This window comes from Sardina pilchardus, chromosome 9 (assembly GCF_963854185.1).
Source record: "Sardina pilchardus chromosome 9, fSarPil1.1, whole genome shotgun sequence".
NCBI classification, from domain to species: Eukaryota; Metazoa; Chordata; class Actinopteri; order Clupeiformes; family Clupeidae; genus Sardina; species Sardina pilchardus.
In genome coordinates, this window is record NC_085002.1 from 8,110,692 (window position 1) to 8,133,855 (window position 23,164).

A 23,164-nucleotide genomic window follows, 5' to 3' on the forward strand; every position below is an offset into this window, starting at 1 on the left:
CACTTAATCATTAACCATCAGCGTATTGACAACAGGGGCCGCATCTGAAATCCATACTTTATGGTAGCTAGGCTATAGACAAAGTGAAGAACATGAAGATAAAAGTTGGCCTCTGGGGAGACAGGATGTGAATAATGAAGAGCCATCCCTTTAAAAACACACTCACACAGTAATTTAACCTGGTAGTTTGAGTGGTATACACACCAGCCTCTCCATTGCCAGATCTCTAGATTATTCAGTCTCACAGTCACAGTGACCAAGCACTTTAGGTTGGATGGGAAGACTCAACTTGTGGTACAATCTTTTCTTTTGAGTCTGAGCAATTACAGGCACTTGATAGTGTCTTGATCAGATAAGAGAAAATCATAATCTACACTGTGTAATCTTAATAAGCAAACTAATAATAGCAAACTGCTACTTCATGTGATGATGCTTCAAAAGAATGACTTCATCCGTATCGTATGACATCCACTATTTTGCCAAACTTTGTCAATTTAGTAATGGTTTCAAAAAGGAGAGTTTGTCATGGTAACACTTATCATTAAAACTTAATGTGAACATTGCAATGACAGTTAATGTCCTTTTAAGTATTGGCACTTCCTTCTGGTCGCCTATGCTGAAGCCCCTATTCCCGGCACTGCTGCAGGGCATCGTCGTGACACATCGTGACCCTTGCACTCTGTTCAAAGCAGCTGTCGTGTTGCTGTGATGCTCCTGCCTGCGCAGGTGATTGAATAGGCAGTGAAGCACACCTCTCAGGTACACAAAAAAACAGACAAAAGCTTCACACCAGTCCACCAGTCTGCTGCCGATTGATCTAAGCACAATTAGCCCATCAGAATAAATGCATAAAGATGAGGGAGGGTGAGGGAGAGAGACTGAGGAAAAATTAGCCGACAGCCTTTAGATCCTGATCCATGAAAGGAGCTTTACATCCGTTTTTTTTCACTGGACAGGTGTTGGGCCTTTGTCTGATCGCAATGAAATAAACACAACCCTTTAGAGAGTATTGAAAAGCAACTGATTAAAATCACTGATGAAAAATATTAATGCAGAATGGAATGGACAGTGAATACATTCTACCACAGATCAAATGTAGCATAATATGGAAATGCGGCAAAAACTGTCGAGACATATTTTGCATTTTGCAATGCAGACACAAAAATACAACCATAGTGCTCCTACAATGGCCTATTCAACCAAGTAGAGCCCGACTGGTATGGGATTTTTAAGGCCAATGCCGATTTCGGTATTTGAGGATGTCAAAAACCAATAAACGATACATCTTCCGATATTCATTCAATAAAATGTCAAAATGTAGGCATAGTAGCAAAGGTTGGTGGGATATTGTGCCTGCTAACCGGCTAACTAACTGGTCTCCTAATGAAAGGCTAAATGACTTTGTTCTTCTGTGATAAACATCAATGTATGATTTTTATTTTTTTTTATTTACCGTAAACAGCATTAAACAATGCAATACTTTGTGTGATTGGAAAGGAAAACTGCAAAAGGTAAGAGACTGATTCAGTGTGGTCCACATAAGATGGAATGACCAACGCCATCTCCCATCAGTCCAAAGGGATACTTCAACCCTAGTTATCCTTGTCTAGTTAGAGCAGCAGGTGGAGGGATACTTCAACCCTAGTTATCCTTGTCTAGTTAGAGCAGCAAGTGGAGGGATACTTCAACCCTAGTTATTCCCTTGTCTAGTTAGAGCAGCAGGTGGAGGGATATTTCAACCCTAGTTATCCTTGTCTAGTTAGAGCAGCAAGTGGAGGGATACTTCAACCCTAGTTATTCCCTAGTCTAGTTAGAGCAGCTGGAGGAAGGATACTTCAACCCTAGCTATCCTCGTCTAGTTAGAGCAGCTCGCAGAGCTTTAGGTCAAGTCATGTGGTCTGTCCTTTAATGCATATCATAGTAAATAAAACTCTGCTCCTGATTTTTCCTACCATTGGTCTGACTGAGTCTTCATTTATTTGAATAAAAAAGTCTGCGGAACAGCTCCATTGCATGTTGGTTTTTCATTTCGCCATTAGCTTTTTCCACACCGTTCACAGGATTAAAAGAGTGAATATAGATGGTAATACTAACAAATATTAAAAAATATATATAGCTAATAATGGCACACCGATTTACCGGTCAGGTTCTACAAAGAAGCCACTAAAGAACTTCTGCTAAAACAAAAGGTGCTGAGGTTCTGATATGACAAGCGCTTTACAATTTGAAACATTATAGCCAACATGAAAAGAGGAAGATGATGATCTAGATGGGTAATGTTTTGAAAACACAGAATATCCTGACTAGACCTTGACTCGGAGCCTAGCAGCACCGGAGGTAGAACTGTTAATATCCTTCCATGGATGATTAGAAACAACAAAAAGCTGTCGGTGTTGTGTACATAACTTTTATTAAGAGATTACTCAGAACAGTGATGTCATGGAAAGGCGCATTTGTACATTTGACTGGCGTTGTTGCTAAGTGACAGCACGTCAGCAGAAATTATACCTTTTAAATACTGTCCTTAAACAATCAGAAGGGCTACAAGATCAGATACATTATATAAACACACATGCCAGTGGCAAATAAACAGATACAAACGGGTAAATGCTAAACTCCTTAATGAAAACGCAATCAGAAAGGTGTTCTTTAATTTACTTTTAGTTTACTTAAGTAAAGTTAAGTAAACAAACATGAACATTCAGCCTCATCCATGTTTCAATACCATATACTTATATATAAATATATCTTATAGACATATCTAAGTGCGTTGCGAAGCGGCAAGAACAGGGAGAATTGAATGACAAATATTAAAAATAACAGTGTGTTCATGTCTGAGTGTGCCCATGATATGCGAGTGTGTGTGTGTGTCAGTGTGTGTGTTTGAGAGATAGATATTGTCCTGATTTTACTCCAGTCCCAACATGCACCATTTGGTTCACAAAGTTTGGTTGAAGGGAAGAAAAGAAATGCCTGATGCAAACCTGATGCATGTAGTTGTAGACCCACAAAACAAAACAAACACATGAATAATTTAACGCGTTTCGACAGTGATGTTAAAACACTACCTGGAATGTTGGGCCTACAGTCACAAACCAACAGGAGGACTCAAAGTCAAAGAGAACCTGACCCTCCAATTAATTTGACTCTGGTGTACCAGATCTACAAACAAGGACATTAGTATGTATGCACGTGTGTGTGTGTGTGTGTGTGTGTGCGTGTGTGTGTATATATGTGTGTGTGTGTGTGTGTGTGTGTGTGTGTGTAAGAATTGGACGTAATTCGACCTCTATAAACTCGTTCCAGAAGAACATCAGTCCTAGCCCACCGCAGTAGCTGGGTTAAGGGCTAAGACATCATAAAGCACCGGTCTCGGCGAGAGAGCGCCCGAGCGTCGGCACGCGTCTGAGAACGAATCCGAGGATTTGGCCAGCAGCAGAGTAACCCCGCTGTTTAACGAGCTGCCCCTCGACACATCACCACACTTTTACCTCACCCCTCACACCTCCTCACCAGGCCCTTCTCCGCGCCAGGTCCCGCCGGGACGCCGCGCTGTTCGGACTCCCGCCGGCCTGACCAATCAGAGCCACCCGATTCAGCTCCAGCCAAACGGTGGGCGGGACGGACAGTCTGACTTGCGGGAGGAGCCGAAACACACGCAGACGTCAGCGTGGACCTGGACGAGTCAAGTTCTGAAGCACTGGCCCCCGCAGAGCACATTTGTTTTGAAGAAACTTCACCCGTGTCTTGCTAGAATATCTAGCTTGGTCTGATCTGAGTGGTTATAGTCAGGGTGTCGGATTGGGGATGGATAACCTGAGGCTGCACTGACCTGGGGGCAGTCATGGGTGAGGAGGGCCTAGCAGAGAGGTGTGTGTGAGAACGTGTGTGTGTGAGCGCAAAGGCTGATCTAAGAGCAGAAGGGGCAGCTCATTAAACTAGCAGGGTTTAACCTCAGCAGCCGGCTTGTGTGATGTCTCCACCCGAGCTCTTACTCACGTCCAGTGTGGTGAAGATCTGCAAACAAAACAGGACAAGGTCAACAGGTAGGACCGGTATGGCACCAAAACGCATCCAAATACATTTCCATAAACAAATGGACAAACAAAGCCTTTATGTTAAGAGCAGAGATAGTTTACTAGATGCCAATCTATATCAAGAGCTTGATCTAAGACAAACAAAAACGTTCTGGCTCACAGACACCTATTTTTGTGTTGTTGCTATCCAAGTATGTGGTGTTGTGAATAACCCAGAGAAGTTAAGTGATGGACCTCATAATAGTAGAAGAGAACCATGGACTCATTCATCTGAAGAAATAAAGCCATGGGTCCCTTCTTTTTTAGAAGCTGACCACTAGGAGTCGGAGCAACCAAGGCTCGTCACGAAACCACAATCCTCCGGACACCCACGGAGTCCAGGGCGAAACAGCCGATGGGAACGCAGCCTTACCTCTGCACAGGTCGGGTGGATGCCGATGGTGTTGTCCAGCTGGTCCTTGGTGATGCCACACTTCATGGCAGCGCCGAAGCCCTGAGTCACCTCGCCGGCGTTCGGGCCCAGGTAATGGAAGCCCACCACGCGTTCCTGCAACCAAGCCATGGCACTCAGTGAGCCTCACTCATGAAAGCGCACCATTTTACAGACTTCAAGCATCACACACAAGAGTGATGAGTAGCACTTAAAAGGGATATTCCGCCATTTTTGGAATTAAGCTCTTTATCCACCTCCCCTCGAGCAAAACAATCGATATTTATCTTTTTCCCGTTCATCCAGCCATTCTGTGAGTCTGGCGATACAACTTTTAGCTTCAGCCTAGCCTAGATCATTGAATCGGATTAGACCATTAGCTTCTCGCCGGCTAGCATCATGCTTAAAAGTGACTAAGATTTCCAGTATTTTTCCCATTTAAAACGTGTCTCTTCTCGAGTTAGGAAATGTAATAAGACCAACTGAAAATTAAACCTACCGTTTTTCTAGGCTGATTTGACATGGAACTACACGCTCATCTGGCGTAATAATCAAGGGAAGTTGCAAACACAGTGATATCTAAAAATAGCCCTCTAGGCAACACGCAGTAAGTAGTGTGTGATATCACTGCGCCCATGGTATGTTTGCAACTTCTCTTGATTATTACGTCAGATGAGAGTGTAGTTCCATGTCAAATCAGCCTAGAAAAACAGTAGGTTTCATTTTCAGTTGGTCTGTGCACTTTCTAACTCGAGAAGAGACCCGTTTTAAATGGGAAAATTACCGGAAATCTTAGTCACTTTTAAGCATGATGCTAGCCGGCGAGAAGCTAATGGTCTAATCCGATTCAATGATCTAGGCTAGGCTGAAGCTAAAAGTTGTATCGCCAGACTGGCTGGATGAATGGGAAAAAGGTAAATATCGATTGTTTTGCTCGAGGGGAGGTGGAAAATGAGCTTATTTCCAAAAATGGCGGAATATGCCTTTAACATTTAAAGGACCATGACTGAAGTTTACTTTTAAAAACAAGTTTGCTAATTAATATTTACAGAATGCTTTCATACTTCTTCCAAAATGGGAATGAACAGGTTAATTCTATGACATGCTGAAGCTGACAAAGAGGCATACTGGAGAAATGACTGCATGGCAAGCCTATAAATATCAGCAAATCTGAAACAGTCCCTGAGTGATATACTCACATTGTCCAGTTTATTGCAGATGATCTTGGAGTAGCACTTGTTGTTGTCCCTGTTGGGTACTGTGAACTCCAGCGGCCAGAACAAACTGTGGTAGACCTGCACAGTGAGGGTCATTAGGGTCATTATTACACCTGCTGTGAGTGACTTCACACATTCACACAACATGAACATGACTGTTCGCAAGATGGCAGATGTTCACAAGATTGCACCCTCAATCCAAAATGACTGAACCCACTAATCATTTAGTCCCACAGCCCACACACACACACACACACACACACACACACACACACACACACACACACACACACACACCCACACACAACCCTTTGTGGTGCTCACCTCAAGGTTGTCCTGTCCATACAGCTCCAGGGCCTTCTCCTCCGACAGGCCACAGCAGCCATACTCCAGTGGGGTGAACACCGTGGTGGGGACGTTCACGTAGTCACACTGCGCACACGCGCACACACACACACACACACACACATACACACACACTAATCAACACAAGCCATTCAAGACAGTACAACTCCAAGATAAACATGCTGTCAAAACAAATACTACAGGGCAGTTCCCTCGAGTTTGTAGTCTAGCACTATGTTTAACCCATATTATACTAGCCATATATCAATCTGAAGAAGGCCGGCCCCTAGCGGTAAAAACGGTCATCTGGACTCACTAGACTCGAGTTGACTAGACTTGGGCTCGCCATTAGTTGGGCAGCAATCAAATTATGCGCCTCAAGTGGCCATAAAGTGAATCAATGCTAACGGAATAAACTACAGGGAAACAATGTCCTTATGATGTGGAGACGGTCAGGATGGAGTCTGGCTAATGGCTGGGGTGAGGGGAGAGCGGGTGGTGCGAGGGTGTGTGTGTGTGTGTGTGTGTGTGTGTCTCTGACCTTCAGTGTGCCGCCGGCGAAGAGCCTGCGTGCCAGCAGCTTGCCGGCCTGGATGGCCACGGGCGTCAGCTCCCACTTGCCCTCCAGGATGTCGCCGATGGCGTAGACGTGCGGCACGTTGGTCTGCTCCTCGTCACTCACCGGGACCTTCCCATTCCTGGAAAGGCAGTCGGAATCAGACACGGCATGCAGGGATCAGGGAATAAGCTTTTCCTCCTTACCGAGATGCTTTGCATGTGGTGTACAACTGGGTGCTATTCAGAGATGGGGGACTCGAGTCTAGTGACTTGACGAGTCAGACTTAAGTCGCCAGATTGAGGACTTGTGACTTGCTTGATCAACAGTGAGAAAAGACTTGACTTGGACTTGCTACTCATGACTTGCGACTTGACTTAGACTTGCATGCAATGACTCGACAAGTCATTGATGTCTTGGTTAATTGGTGAATAATAATAATAAAAACTATTTTCGATTGGATATTTCCTGTTGCATGTGGGCGAACCTGGCAACCTCTCTACTAGGTGCTAGGTGACGCGCCCGCCATCTACAGTAGAGCGGTCGGGGTTTAGAAGATGGAAGCTGTTACTAGTTCTGCTGCTACTGCAGCAACCAGTGTTCCCAAAATCATAACATTTGGATTTAAAGACTATTCAACTCAACAAAAGAAACGATTCGCCGAGTGCAAGGTGTGCAGCGCAAAAATATCCGACACATCCAGCACCACGTCAAATTTTATCCGCCATTTCCGACTACACAAAGAAAAGTAAGAAATGTCTCTAGCTAATTTCACATTATTTTTAATCTAACGTTAGCTGGCAGCTAACATCCTATCTCCATCAGTAAAACGTGACAAGAGCTTACTGTTTGCATCACATTAAGTTTTATCATGTTGACTTAGTTTCACATTGATCCCGCCTATCAAATAACAGACAATTTGACTGAAATACGGTAGCCTATCTGAAATTGCCAGATTGATTCACTTGGCAGATCAGGTCTAGCTAGCGCTAGTTGCTAGTCCAGTCTACTAGAAAATCACTCAGAGTGCGCAAACTTCCTCCAAGCGAACACATCACCTCCTCTTGCATCCATCCATAACTTTTTGAGTTATCTTGCGAACAAACAAACATATACAGACAAACCAACAAACCCCGATAAAAACATAACCTCCTTGGTGGAGATAAAAACTTCGAAACGGTCTTTGTCACGACGCACATAATTGTTGACATTCTCGATAATGTCGAGGGGAAGCTGAGACAAATCATGCACGACTGCAAGTAGGCTACTTCTTTGCGTTGGATGAGAGTAGGCTAGGCTACAGATGTGATGGATGTTACATCACATCTGTACTCTCACCATGGACGTTAGGAAATGTCTATACATTCTTAAAAATGGAGTGGGAGCATAAATGCATTGAATATGAGCCTATGTTGCACTAACTGGTTTTCAGTTTTGTGCCATCATTGAATGGTGATTTATGTGAGCCCTTTGCACTGAAATTAACACTTTTCACTCATGTGGCTGTAAAATACTTGTATTTGTCGTTAGGGAATGTATAGGCCTATTAAAAATGCATTTGAGCATGAAAAAAAAAAGAAATGTATATACTATATACATTTAATTCTTATTCAGAATTATTTTGTAGCTTCTCTCATGTCAGATGTGCGAAAGCGTGCAGCCACATTTGGCCCTCGGATGGTGATAATAAAAAATTGTGGCCCTCTTAGTCATGAAAGTTGCCCATCCCTGGTCTACCACATCAATTGAGCTGTTAGTTTGTTAGCGCTAGCTGCTTTTATTTTTGTTAAATCATATATATAAAGTATAACAGCCAAACAACATGCACAAACCCTATTACTGTAAATGTATGTATAAGTATTAGGGATGTAACGATACACTCAACTCACGACTCGATATGGATCACGATTTTTTGTTCACGATACGATTTTATCACGATTTTTCTTTTTGATATTGATGCTGTTTGAAGAGGTTGCTCCAAAGAAAATCAAATTGCACCACTCTCTCTCCTTCCAGTATTACATCCTACACCTCTCCTCTTAAAATAAATGGCAGGCCCTACTCTGCCCTGCAAAGCAAAAAGGCAGTAACTATGCAGAGTGCAAACTGAAAAAAAAAAAAAAAACATTTTAAAGTTATGCTGTTGCTTAGCCTTATGGTTGTAGTTAATGTAGCAGTTATTGGAGGTTTTTTTTTTTTTTTACTTTACATTAGCTTATTTTTGGTACTTATCAATCTTCATAACAACTTTAATGTCATGAAAATTATAATAACTAATTTTCGACCAAAAATCCAGTTACTGCCTTTCTGCTTTGTAGGGCAGTACTGTTATATGCTACATCATTATAGTTGTTCAAGTGCACACACTAAATGGAGAGCTAGGATTACAATTCAGACTGTACCTTTAAATAGGCAACTTTTTCCATCTATCAGCACAATGCTACAGGAAGCCATTTCCACTAAAAAAATCAGCTCAATATTATGTGCAAGACTGATGTTTACCAAGCATGCAAACGTGTTAATCTCTTAGCACTATCGTCATACGTTTTCTCATAGTGAGATGGCTATCCCGACATATGTTCTGATGTACATGGGGCGCACGGAGGTGAACGGCGGGACAAACGCGAAATGACAAGGTGTTAACTAAACAATTGAGTAGACCTAAGGTCGACAGGCTTTGTGGTTAAAACGATGAAAACCAATAGGTTAGTCTGTCACAGCTAACTTCGTTCAAGCACAGTAGCTTAGACTAGTTTACACGCGCAGAAATTAAAAGTCAATATCAGCATCACAAGATTGCTGTCATTATCGGAAAATCCAGACACGTCAAACTGGACGCGAACGCGTGGCAAAATCAAAACAACTTCATAAATGATGTATTTTTCAAACCTTGAAAACACCACATTAAAATCCAAGCATTTTCAAGGATTTCAAGCACCCATATGAACCCTGACACACACACTCTAGTTCAAAGTTCTTGCCTACCGTCGTCTTCCCTCGTTCTGTGCCCCATACCTAGTGACATAAGTCACGTGACTCATCGCGATTCATTTTTTCTATCAACCGGTGCGAATCGTCACGCATTTGTATCGATTTTTATTCGTGTCACGATGCATCGTTACATCCCTAATAAGTATATGAGAGATGTATGACATAAATGAGAAATAGGCCACTTTCAAGAGTAAATCGTAGTATATAGCCTAACATAGAAGTGTCTCCATTTCATTTCCGTATGGTGTTTATTAATGGAATATTATGCAATGAAAACATGAGCTAAACACACATACACACTCTCTCTCTCTCTCACACACACACTCACAACATATGAGAGAGTGAGGCCTTTCTGAAGGAGTAGTGGACATACAGTAGAAGTTCATTCCTTCTTGCACTTCTTTGTCTTTTGTCTTTTGCAACACATAATAAAGGACTGTCTTTTGCAACATATCGAAAAAATGGTTGTAAATAAAAGGAAGTGTTTTTTTGCTGTTCCCATGATAAACTACTGTGTTGAGTACTCTGTCTGGTAATTATTGTTTGGTACACCAGGCCCTGTAGTCGTTCCTAGTAATTCTGATCCTGCTGGTCCTAGTGAGCATTTATAATTATTCTTTAGCCTTATATCCCCTTCTTCTATTTGTTAGCCCTTTTGTGCAAAGGAGGACATAAAACTAAGGCTGCCGTCTCTTCAAGTTTTAAGACGGTTGTCTTCCAGCTTATTATATGACTTGACTTGTGACTTGCTTGACCCAAGCTATGACTTGACTTGACTTGACTCGACCTAAGCTATGACTTGACTTGACTTGACTCGACCCTCACAAAAACGACTTGGGACTTGCTTGAGACTTGAAGGTTAAGACTTGAGACTTGCTTGAGACTTGCATATGTGTGACTTACTCCCATCTCTGGTGCTATTTTATACAACATGGTTTTAGTGACTATCCTGGTGAGTTACTGTAACTCACTATCTAAATAAACCTAAAAGAGGTGCCTTTAGATTCGCTGTGCAGAGTGAATGAAGCCATGGGGCTCTTCTATCAGAAAGTGTACCACTTCCTCTCCGTTAGCACTAGACCACAATGCACCCCTGTTGGGGAGAGAGAAATCCATGCATACACTGTCCTGACGTGGTCACACACAGTCTTTCCTCACGGCCCATCAATCAAGCGAGCGCTTTATCTTCCACAGGTCAGCTGCTCTGCTGTTGATGTTCCATGTTGATAAGGGCATGACACTGCAACTTCTATTCTATTCTACAGTTCCTCAATCCCTCACCTACATGAGTTTACACTGACGAACGCACCAAAGAATAGATCATAACATGGTACGGAGCTCTGTGTGTGTGTGTGTGTGTGTGTGTGTGTGTGTGTGTGTGTGTGTGTGTGTGTGTGTGTGTGTGTGTGTGTGTGTGTGTGTGTGTCAGACATATGGGCTCAAGTGCTGATTCGTCCCTGATCACAAGACTCATGTGCTGCTGCCTCAAGCACAGTTCACATTAATCTATGGCAACAGCAAACTGCAGACCACAGCACAGTGGAACATGCAGAAAGCATCTCAAAACCACTTCACACAACAATGGCGACGTTACGCCAAGCGGACGGGACAGAGGAGAAGAGGGGAGAGTTTGACGAGGAAAGGAAGGTGACTGGTCAGGCAGAGTCATGTGATTGCTCCAGTGACCTTAAGGCTCATGTGCTACACTAATCACTCCAGTACAAAGCTAGCTGGACCCTTTTGTCTCTCACACACACACACACACACACACACACACACACACACACACACACACACACACACACACCGAAACATATCATTTGCGGTCAAGGCAAGCCCTCGGTTTCCGTAAAAGGTCTACTTAATATGCATATTTACAACATTCTGCAGGATAAACTCTGCGGTCCTGAAGCACAGCGTGACTAACAGCCTCTGGTGATTCATACACAGGCTCTCCCTACTATTGCTTTTTTACAATGAGTCATGGACTTTGTTGGAATGTAATTGAATACTTGCTCTGTGTGTGTGTGTGTGTGTGTGTGTGTGTGTGTGTGTGTGTGTGTGTGTGTGTGTGTGTGTGTGTGTGTGTGTGTACACAGCAGACACACAGACCTGTTGACACATGTACATACACATTTGCTAACGAAAGAAGAACCTTTCTTTCAATACAATACTATTTGCATTCCACTGTTGCCAAATTCTCAATCGCTCTCAACTTCCCTGATTAAAATGGACTCAATCAACACACAGACACACACACACACACACACAGATACAGACACACACACACATACGCACACACAGCCCTGCGGGTGGCAATACTGCTGAATCACCATGACTGACTCTAGCCCAAGCCTGGCTGTGGTTAAAGGCACAGCTCCACCCAGAGCAGAGCAGAGCAGAGCAGGGAGACTGAATGAGCACAGCTGGTGACTGAGAGTCAGGGAACCAGTGGGTGGGAAAAGCAGAGGGAGGGAGATAGACAGTAATGACACTCACTTTGGGTTCACTTTGACGCCAGCCTTGTCCAGGCCAATGTTCCCTGTGCAGGCGTCACGGCCCACTGCAATCAGCACCTGAGAGACAAACACAAACAAACACAAAGACCCTCTCAATGTGCACTACTCAAATAAAACTCAGGAAATGGCAATGAGCAGGTCATGTAACTTCAATGAAAAGGCACTTCCTTGCTTCACTAGAAGCATATTAAACTTATCTTATCAACCTCGTCTTTAAACTGCTTCCCTGTAGACCTGCAATTGGTTCAAGTTGAGAGCACTAGACAGCACTTAAAGAATTCATCACCAAGCCCGATAAGAAGTCATGGAGACCCAAAGAGGAGGACTTGGACAGCTCAATCATGCAGTAGAGTGCTGCGCTGGGCTGAGTGGAGGCTAAGGGCAGGTGCTGATTAGGGCAATAGAGTGGGGCAATAATGCCACTTACAGTGTTGAACTCTCCCTCAAAGATCTCGTCGCCCTCAGTGGACTTGGCCGTGACTTTGAGACGGCCAGGGGTGCCCTTCTCGAGCTCCTCCACCTGTGAAACACACACACACACAAGCACGCACACACGCAAGCAAGCGCACACGCAAGCGTGCACGCACACACACACGCACACAAGAATATTAGAACTGAAGTTATAGGGTACAGTACACCATTGAGAAACTGTTACAGTGTTGGAATTTTCATGCTTCTGGGGAGGCGGTCATGGCCGATCATGGCCTTAACAGACAAGCCATTGCAAAACCCTCTCAAGATTAGTCAGCAAATCAGTGCACAGTAATAAACGGGTGGTAAAGAGGTCATCTGCAGCCTTTGGAACTGTTGCTTCAGCCGCTCACACACAGACACACACACACACACCTTAACAGGGACAAATTTCCGCAGGAATTTGACCCCGTGTTCCTCCATGTGTTCTCCGGCCCGATTGGCCATGTCCTGGTCGAACCCGCGGAGCAGGATGGACCGTACCATTACAGTCACGTCCAACCCCAGGCCAGCCAGGAACCCCCCGCACTCCAGGGCCACATAGGACGCTCCAATCACCAGTGTCTTCCCAGGACAGTAGGGCAGCGAGAACAGGTCATCACTGGAGGAGAGACAGAGAGTCAGAGAGAGAGTGTCAGACATCAACCTCCACTAAAAAAGCACAACCGCTACGGATTGCTACACTTGATTACGAGAACAGCAGGGGAAAAAAAAAGTTGCCAAATTTCCTGGTTTCTCCACCATTAACCAACCCTGCACAGACTTACCGAGCAGGAAGTTGAAGAGTGCAGAGACCACACATGTGTGTCTTGATAAGAGCTAGAAACACAGGTGTGTTTAACTGGACTGATACCAATACCCTGGCAACAAAAGCTGAATACCACATACTGCAGATATCAATAGAAACAGTTCCAGAGAAGTTGCATCATACATCCTGGCTCACTCCCCTCCCTTCTCATTCGGCTTCCCAACTCTTGGCACACGTTAAGCACAATCTTGAAAGAGGAACTCCGGAAACGTGTGTGTGCATACCCACCTGCTTTGCTACACAAATTTAAGAGTGCATTAAACTCCACACACAACTTCTCTAGTCAAACTTGAGGTCAGCTGGATTTGCAAGCACACTGCATGATACAGAGTTGGTGCAAGTACAAAAGTCAACAACACTGCTCACAATAAGCAACCACATAACTATCCAATCCAATAAAGCAGCAATTCCCAACTGAGGGTACATGTACCCCTACCCCTAGTGGTGCGCGAGCATACTGCAGGGGGTACGTGGAAATTGTCAGGTGACAAGTAAATTTAATAATCCTGTCAAAAATGATAGTGCCCTAGGGGAAGACGCGCATGCTCGTTTCATTGCAAATTCGACTCAGTCTTCTTCCCCCCTTCTCCGACACTCTTCTCCTCCTCAGCTAGCAAAGGTGAAGCTTGATAATATTCTCGAGCTGCTGGTTAAATAGTAGAAAACTGTTTTTATTATGTTATTGTCCATTCTGTTACGTTAACCCAAGATGACAATAAAGCCGGTAGCCAGCTGGAGTTTGTTTTCTTCCTAGACTTTAATCAGCTTGTGCGCCGCCTGTCCAATCAGAACCCTTCCCGACCCCAAGACATTCAGCGGAATACAATAAAGCGGGATTAACGCATGTTCCATGTAAACGCCAATTCGGAATTATTATTTCCATGTAAACTCGAGGGAGAATATTTCAATTCCGACCTATTTAATTCCGAATAAACTAATTCGGAATTAAAAAACATCATGTAAACGCGGTCATTATTACAAACAGCGGTGTATTACAAACAGGCTCAGGGGTACACAAGACAACAAAGGTTGGGAACCACTGCAGTAAAGAGAAGTATGGCTAACCCACTCTCTAAGCAGGGACACCAAAACATACTCGTAAGTGCCAATTGGCAACTTTCAGCTCCCTCCCACAGTCCCAATCTAGCCTACTGGGGGAGGGAGCACAAACACATTACATCATAGTCTAAAAATATGGTCCATTCTTAACAACTGGGGCTAATTCAAGGGCAATCAGTCTCCAGCCCTCACATGCATTACTTTGCCATTAACTCCCCTTTTGAAACCAGGTAAGAGCTCATGATTATATATTTTAGCCACATGACTCAATTTCTCTTTTGAAGTGTAATCGTGCTCAAGAGCGCGCTCCCATTAACGACCAATCCACAAAATTATGCATGCACCCATGCGTAAACCTCCACACACAAACTATTGAGCATTTCCCACGGCAGCCCATTCCACCTTTGCACAGAGGCTAAACATACAGAGCAGACTTCAGTCTATGCCATTGTGCCCATTGCTGCAGTGCCACAGGTAAGTAGGAACTTCCCGCAACTCACCTGGTGATGCAATAGTCCTTGTCCCCGGGGATGCCCAGGTAACGAGGCCTCTCCCCTGTGGCCAGTATAAACTTGGCCGCTGTGTGGAACGCCTCCTTGCCCCGCTTGTTAGTGGCCTGCGGGGGACCAGCACAGGGGAGTCAACCACACGGATATACAAACAAGAAATAACAAAACAACATTATATTTGGACAAGTACCTGGCAGATCAAATCGAGATGACTATATTGGAACAAACCATTGGGGTTTCAGAGGTAGCAAAGAAAGTTGTCCTTGTTTTTGGTTTGAAACAGCTCACGAACATGTATATTTCATTTGACAGTTAATATAATTTCTTGAATTCCCCCTTGGGGATCAATAAAGTATCTATCTCTATCTACTGACTTACTAATTTCACTGCATTCTTTACTTTAGTAAGGATATGCATGTGACAAATAAAACCCCTTGTATCTAATTAATTTTAGGCGTACTGTAACAACCAGAGGATTACAAGAAAATACAACTTGTCATTACAGTGAGAATGAGAGTTATGTTAGTGGTAGAAATATTGTTAGCGGTACAAACATTGGCAAAATAAAACACTGGCAAAAGAGGACGTCTACAGCACAAACTCAGAATGCTCGGAGGTGCAACCTTTCAAATGAGAGCGAAGTATGATAACATTAATGGTATTGGACTGGAACGGCACTAAAGAGAGAAGAGTATCATCCACATCTTAGGGAGATTGCTTTCTGGTAAGAGGGAAGTTGTTAGAAACTACAATAAGGGGTGGGTTGGCCAATCCTGGAAACTTTGTACGAGAGTGGAGAGATAAGCTAACGTGCTTGGTCATACACATCATCAGAGCATACAAAAAACAGCAATTAAGGGAACATGTTTTACTGCTTTGATTGGTAAGGTCTATCTAATTGTGCACAGGGGACTTTCTCCTCCAGTAGCAGTTAAAACACCCCCTGAATTCAAATCCAAATGGTCCGATACAGGAATCAGATTCTGAATAGAAACACCAGGCTAGGGTTGGCCAGCACATGGGTCAAATTCCTGCGAGAGATAAGCCCTTTTGCTGCATATGTAAGCCCACCCCCACCACGACCCACACACACACAGAGTTCGGCTTCCCAATGCCTGAAATTTCCATGTGCATGATCTTAAAAGCCTTCCCTCCCAACCGGGCCAAAGCCCAGGGCTTACGGCATTACCCCACCCCTGAAAGGTCCAGGACTCGCTTATTGAGAAACAGCAGTTGGCCTCTCCACCATGCCAGCTAGGAGCAAACCAGTGCCCGCATGGCCACATTCCAGCCACCTGGGTCATTCCTGGATGGCACCCCGTGCCCCTTTCACTTATGTCTTTGGGTTTTGTTTGTAGCCTGTCTTACACAGGACAGTGAAGAGGACAGAACATAAATGGGGTTCTGATGCGAATCGGCAATTTTTTTGCCAAGTTGGTTTGCCAGCAAACTTCAATTTCATCCTAAACGTTCAACTATTGATAAAAGCAGCTAAGTGGAAATTGACCTTGATTTTGTGGGGTTCGACAAACTCTGCGTAGGAGTTGACGTAGTTGACGTTCTTATCCCGCAGGGCCACTCTGTAACCCCAGTTGAGCGAGCCAATGTAGTTGTTCACTGCTGTCTTCATGGTCTCCCAGTTATGCTTCACTGTGAGAGGAGGGAAGGGAAACATTTTCAGATGATTACTAAACAAACTCCCAACAAAGAGAAGATAACGCAGACGTTCTGCTAAGTTAAGAGAGTGCTTATTGCTCTCTCTCTCTCTCTCTCTCTGTGTGTGTGTGTGGGTGTGTGTATGCTTGCAACATTGGTGACTGTTGACTGTCTGGCTTCAAGTAATTATGACGTTCTCTCTTCTCCTTTTACAACCCTGTGAGCTCCTACAAGCCTGTCCATCTTCCTACACTTCCCCCAGTGAGACTGACCCAACACTTGAGGAACAAACTTTACTCCATTGAAAAAAAGAAAGAAAAATGCACAGGGACATACAATCTCTTAACACTACCTCCCACAGATCTATCTGAAATGGAGAAGTTATGCACGGTCACACTTTGAAAACTTCCACCTCACACCTCGGGGGTGGTGGTGTTAACTAGTCAAGTGGTTTTCAGCTGCTGTGCCGTGGCACACCAGTGTGCAACGAGAGATCCTCAGGTGTGCCGTGGGACATTGTCCAAATTCACTTAATCGGTCCAAAAACATGTATTATTTAGTTGCTGCAAACAGTAGGCTATGCCATTGTCAAGTGTCTGTGCCTGCATTGTAGTGACTTGTTAAGTAAAGTACAAAACTGCTAAGAAAATAAATATAATTTCATATCAGTGGGTGGCAGTAGGTAGTGCAATAATGACCTGCTTTTTTAAGTAATGCACACAAGTAGCAATGAAAAATAGATAATAGAAGGGTTGATACTGCATTGGGCTCAACAATTTACTGTAGTAGATAGCGCTGACATCATGGTTGGGGTAACAATCACTGGAGGCCGATGGAGAAGCAGGTGTCTCTGATTGTCGGCAAGTGTTGCCCATAGTCAGTAAGGTGTTTGCCCCCAGTAATATGACGACCGCATTCACATAGCCTATGCCACTTCATAGAACTCGACAGACAATGAGGTATCTAGCTTTCTAATATCTACAGTATAGGTGAAAAGATGTAGAACAGCAATGGATCGGCCTACTTTTAAAACGCTGACTCTGAACTGAACTGTAAACAAATGGAAAGACTAAATAGCTGCTGTATCAGGCTACAACTGGACTGTAAACAAATGCAGAGACTAAATTGTCATTGTGTTTGCCGTATTAGGCTACGGTGTGTAAATTTGTTACATTTTTAGTTGGTGGTATAAAAAAAAAAAACAGTGCCGCGGCTCAAAAAAGGTTGAAAAACACTCTCCACCAGGTTGGTGGGCTTCCTGTGTGAAAACGTACCCGATTCGTCGATCTCCCATCCGAATTTGCGTGCGTCCTGCATGGCGGTGCCCAGCAGAGCCGTCTGGTGCATCAGCTTCTTGGGGATGCAGCCCACGTTGACGCAGGTGCCCCCCAAGCCTGGGAGAGGAAGACAAGACGAGAAAGGGGAAAACGTCACGAGGCGTTTGCCGAGGGACCTTTAACTGGTGTCACTAGAAAGGTTTTTCGAAAGCTGTATTCTATGTAGCCACCGTCACGCCACTCACCCCAGGTGGTGCCTAGCGGCGTGGGAACCACATAGTCCAGCACCATCACCTTCTTGCCCATCATGGCCGCCTCCTGATTTTGGTTAACAAAGTTTAAAAAGTTATTATTGATCAAACCCGATACGTCAGTCGATGTTTGTTTATTTCTCCCCACTGCGATGGGGTTAAGCTCCTCACCTTTGAGCAGGCCAGGCCGCCCGAGCCCCCGCCGATGACGATGAGGTCGTAGTCGTAGGTCTCGTTCTCGCCACACAGCAGCTGCTGCAGAAGGCCGTCGCGGTGGGCCTGCGGCACAAGTGGGGTTACCATGGCGATCGCCGCAAACTCCAATCCCATTGTAATCAAGAGGCAATAAATAGCTGGGGGCCATTAAGGACCTGGGCCATCGAGGCACTCATGCATTATTAATGGCCATTGCACCAAAAACATCTCAAACTTCAAAGAGTTCAGTAAAACAATGAGTGGATTTTATGTGTAATGCATCAGATGCAGCAACTGTTTTCATCATAATGGTGTTGCCCGACTAAACTGGGCATGATCACCTGATTTCAAGTGACTAATGCTGTTTTTGTGTCATCTCAAGTTTAGTCGACAAATGCATTCACAGACGGACAGATAGAGATGAATATACCGTTCCTGGCATGTCAAAAGAAACCTTTAAAGACTCAAGGAAAACAGATCTATTCTTCTTCATGATGCCTGATCCCTCAATGAAGGCACTCTACCTTGTGGTCCTTCTGCATTTCACTTTGAAGTGCACCCACCACTCAAACAAGCTGAAGGGGACCTCATTGTAGCTGTGCCATACAGTTTAATCGTAGGTGACAACTTAACGCGCAACAAGTCACTAGTCAACGTGATGGGCTGCTTTGTCTGTCTATTCTGAAGTTTGCAAACAAAACAAAAAATATCCTACAAATACACAATTTTAAGATAAATATGTGAGATAAATTACCTGCAAGGTTTTGTCACAGCCGCCGACGTGAGTCTTGTTGATGAAGACATTGGGGACCGTTTTCTGACCAGTCATCTCCAACAGCACGTCCTGGTAGTTGGAGCCATCCTCTGGAGAGAGTAAACAAATTATATCAGTCACTACTGCACAGAAAAATGAACAATGAAATCCCTAGTGCCCAGGAATACATTAGTCAGACAATTCAGTCAATTGTTCCAAGCATGCAGACGAAGCCAGGAAACTGAACTCCTCAGACTTGCTGCATAGCCAACTCCAGCACATTTGTTGATTAAACATTAGGAAACACTCATTGAAACACTCACTAAGTGCTTCTTCTATGACACAGAGTGCAGTCCTCACATTAAACAGCATTCTTCATGGGGCAAGCAAGTCATTGATTACTGGATTGTCCCGTTAACATGGCAGTTTACAACAACATTATGCAGCAGTTGGTCAAGCAAATTGCCATTTTAAGCAACTATGCATCATCTTGTATTTCTTTTTCATGTAGTATTGTCATGTATTAGTCTGTGAATAACTCATAACAGACTTCATTTTGCATGTGGTATCTGCTTGCTTATCTAAATATGTAGGTCGTTGGCTCAGACCAAAACTCCACAATGCTCATTTAAAATCGTATTTAAAACCAGCCTCCCTCAACATCTCCACAGATGAGTAGCTTTGAAGTACAGTACATGCACAGATAGGAGGGGTGAGGTCATCGTGTTAAACCTGGCTAGCTGGGTTAGCACTCGAGCAGGGGACATGTAAACTGACCCCAGCCCAGCTGTCTCTGTGTGTGTCTGTGTGTGTGTGTGTGTGTGTGTGTGTGTGTGTGTGTGTGTGTGTGTGTGTGTGTGTGTGTGTGTGTGTGTGTGTGTGTGTGTGTGTGTGTGTGTGTGTGTGTGTGTGTGTGTGTGTGTGTGTGTGTGTTCAGGAAGCCAGAGCTAGGGACCATGCAACAGATCAAACAGGAAGTCAACTAATGACAAGCTGTCCTGGAAAAAAACATAGACTGCAAGAGCAAACGAGAACAAGGACAGATCCAACTATTGTTATTGCTGTTACTCCTAGTCTGCCCAGACATGCAACTTATTGAAACTATTTACCTATTCAACCAAAGGCTCAAGTGGAAGTGAAGAGAAGCAAAAGAAGCAAGTAGTAAGTGTGTTATACAAAGCCAGGAGGGAAAACCCAGTAATAACGTTGAGAGAGCACAAGAGCCCTGGTGAGCTTAAGGCTCGAGTGGAAGTGACGAGAATGAAAAAAGGAAAAATGCAAGTAGTGAACGTGCAATATAAAAGCAAGGAGGAAAACCTAGCAATAACGCTGAGAGAGCGCAAGAGCCCTGGTGAGTGGCTGACGGGAGAGATATGCTGGCAGATAAAGCCGAGGAGGGGGGCGTATGGGGCTGGGAGTGGGGGATCGTCAGAGGTGGAATGCTGCCAAGTTGAATTGTGGGAGTGACTCAGCAACTTCCATAACATCCCAAGCAGATATGATTGGACATTCTTGTGTGTAAAACATTAACGCTGACACACGAGTGTGATCAATGTTCAGCACGGAGTGTGACGACCCATCGAGGACAGCTCAGTACATCCACTTCTTAAGACAACTACCGATTTGACGACCCAGAACACACCAAGCACATTTATTGGCAGTCACAGGCGAGCACTAGCATGTCTCCAAAGTTGATGATCTACATTTATATTCACAACATAGAATGCACTATAGAGTGCAATGTCATGTGTGTGCATAGGAGATATCCATCACTCACCCATTAAGTCCAGCTCCACGGCATTGCATTTCACATTGAGCTCCTTAAAGAGATCCTTCACCTGTCAAAGGCAAAGACATAGCTTAGCAAGGTCTTGTTAAGTAATGATGATGACTGAACAATTGACCTTGCAGCACTTAGCTAACATTTAGGACTTGATAATCTCCATTTTCAACAGGTGAAGGTCAACCATTCATCATTAAGGGTGTGGTGAAGCAGTGGTAGAATTAGAACAATTGGCTGGGTTTTATATTTGATCCAGACACTGCAAGTCCCTGTCAACCCAAACCCATGTCACGCACAATCTCACACACTCTCTCACACACACTGTCTTTCACTCACTCACTCACGATGAGGACTGTTCGGTTCCCCCATGCAGCCTGGGTCTCTGCCTTTCATCTTGGCACTGTTCCCAATTAGCACGGACACACTGAGGCCTGCTTCAACCCATCCATGCCCTCCCACCCCCTCCTCTAGCCTCACCCTCTCACCGCTCCAATGAACCATGCTGACACACATAGCTGAAGCAGCCAAGTGCAGTACCGAACCCTTCCAACAACAGGTTGTACTGTAAGTTGAAATGTGCTGACGCATGCTTACAAAGTGTTGTGGCTTCTTCAAACACTCAGGCTTGCAAGCTCGAAATGTAAAGAAGGGTCCCAGACATTTAACATCAACAACGTGAAAACAAGTCTGGACCAAAGACTGTCCCTATAGGCATACCAATCGCATAAGTGCCTACATTAATCTTAACTAATTTTGATAAAACATATATCAATCATATATAACATATCACAATAAAAAGTATACAAAGAAAAGTGACTTGTCGTACAGTGTTGGGTCACCGGGTGTTTTCAGTAAAACAAAAAGTCCATTGGGAAAATCAGAAATATGACCATACTTTGAACTTCAACACTTTCTTTTCACTTGGGAAGTGGGTCAGTAAAGGCGTTACCACACACTGAACAATACTGAACATTTCCTCAGAGAAATGTCAGAATTGGCTAGTAGAACCACTGAATAGCACGTGTACAATTTAAGTGGGCAATTAAGAAACATCTAACATTACCTACAAAACAAACTTGGCCACTGGCCGAGTTCAACCAACTAGATAGGTATACGCCAAAATGTTTTATAAATTATACGTGGCAATGCAGACCAGCTCATCTATTACAACTGGCAGGGATGAGAGTAAAGACGAAAATCGAATATGCTTCCTCCTTCCTGCTGTCAACTCATTGACGTCATTCAGCGTAACTATTACACTTAGGAAAAGAAACTTGTTAGCTCAGCAGGAGTAGGTCACCCTTATTAAATGGCACATTTAAAACACCACGTATCTACATTGGCGATTTGTGACAAAAAGGAACAAAACAAACATTACCACCACAGTATCACTATTCATAGTAGTGATCACCGGTAGCCTTGTTCGACACAACATCGGCTAAAATATAATGCAACATTAGTGTTTCAGACAGCAAGATGAGTGAAAATTATAACAGGCTAATGAGGTTTTCTTTTCAGTCAACAAGCTGTATCAAACAAAGTTAATAGAATATGACAAGTAGGGCTGATCCGTAACCTTCACGTCTCAACGTTACAGTGTTTGTCCGACGTCGCGGGAAAATCGGCGTGAGAACACGGGACATGCCAGAGTATCGTAACGTTAGCTGCTGTCGAAAGGGGTTCGGGTTTGCAACTTCAGAAACATCACTAACCAGCGGTATAATTACGCAACGAATGCCTTGACTTACCTTGACACAAAAAGGGCAGTAACTTTTGCTGAAAACCAACACTGGGTTAGAATCAATCAGCTGCTGTATTCGGGATTTAAGTTCTGCCCGCCCGGAGTCATTCTCGATGGGAGGCATGATTTAGCAGAGCTGCTAACTGCTTTGGTTGCCTTCCAACTCTTCTTGTTAGCTTGCTAGCAAATCGTCTAGTTCGCAGTCTTACTGGATAAAGGGTCAAAAGACGCTTAAAATACAACACACACCCAACACCGCGACTCAAAAGTTTGAGAATGCTAATTATTGTAAACAAGATGACAGCGGTATCCCGTGTGTCCGCATCTTGCCTCCACTTCAGCCGGTGTCTGCTGTCTGCCCCGCGAAATACACATTGCGTAAAGGCAGAAGGGCCATATAAAACACTCGTACTGTCCATCTGAGTGCCTGATCATTACAATTGAAAAAGTAAAGTAAGTTCAAATTTGAACCATGGAAACATGAGTACTGTAGTGACTAAAAAATAACGTTCACACGCTAGGTGTTTCAAAACGTTTGTGTATTTGTTAGTGTGTGTAGTTTTTT

General features: G+C 44.0%; 1 protein-coding gene across 1 annotated transcript; it reads right to left on the minus strand.

Annotated features, from left to right (window-relative positions):
- Positions 1-2,389: 2,389 nt before the first annotated feature.
- Positions 2,390-22,955, minus strand: txnrd3 (thioredoxin reductase 3). Its single transcript, XM_062545583.1, has 16 exons — positions 22,607-22,955; positions 20,853-20,913; positions 19,076-19,185; positions 18,298-18,405; positions 18,121-18,193; positions 17,873-17,992; positions 16,450-16,592; positions 14,934-15,049; positions 12,942-13,167; positions 12,523-12,615; positions 12,076-12,152; positions 6,571-6,727; positions 6,009-6,116; positions 5,667-5,762; positions 4,450-4,584; positions 2,390-4,017 (listed from the first exon to the last, which is right to left on the minus strand). Exons 1-16 carry the CDS (start codon positions 22,721-22,723, stop codon positions 3,955-3,957), a joined length of 1,803 nt encoding a protein of 600 aa, XP_062401567.1. The 5' UTR covers positions 22,724-22,955; the 3' UTR covers positions 2,390-3,954.
- Between the last annotated feature and the right edge of the window lie 209 nt (positions 22,956-23,164).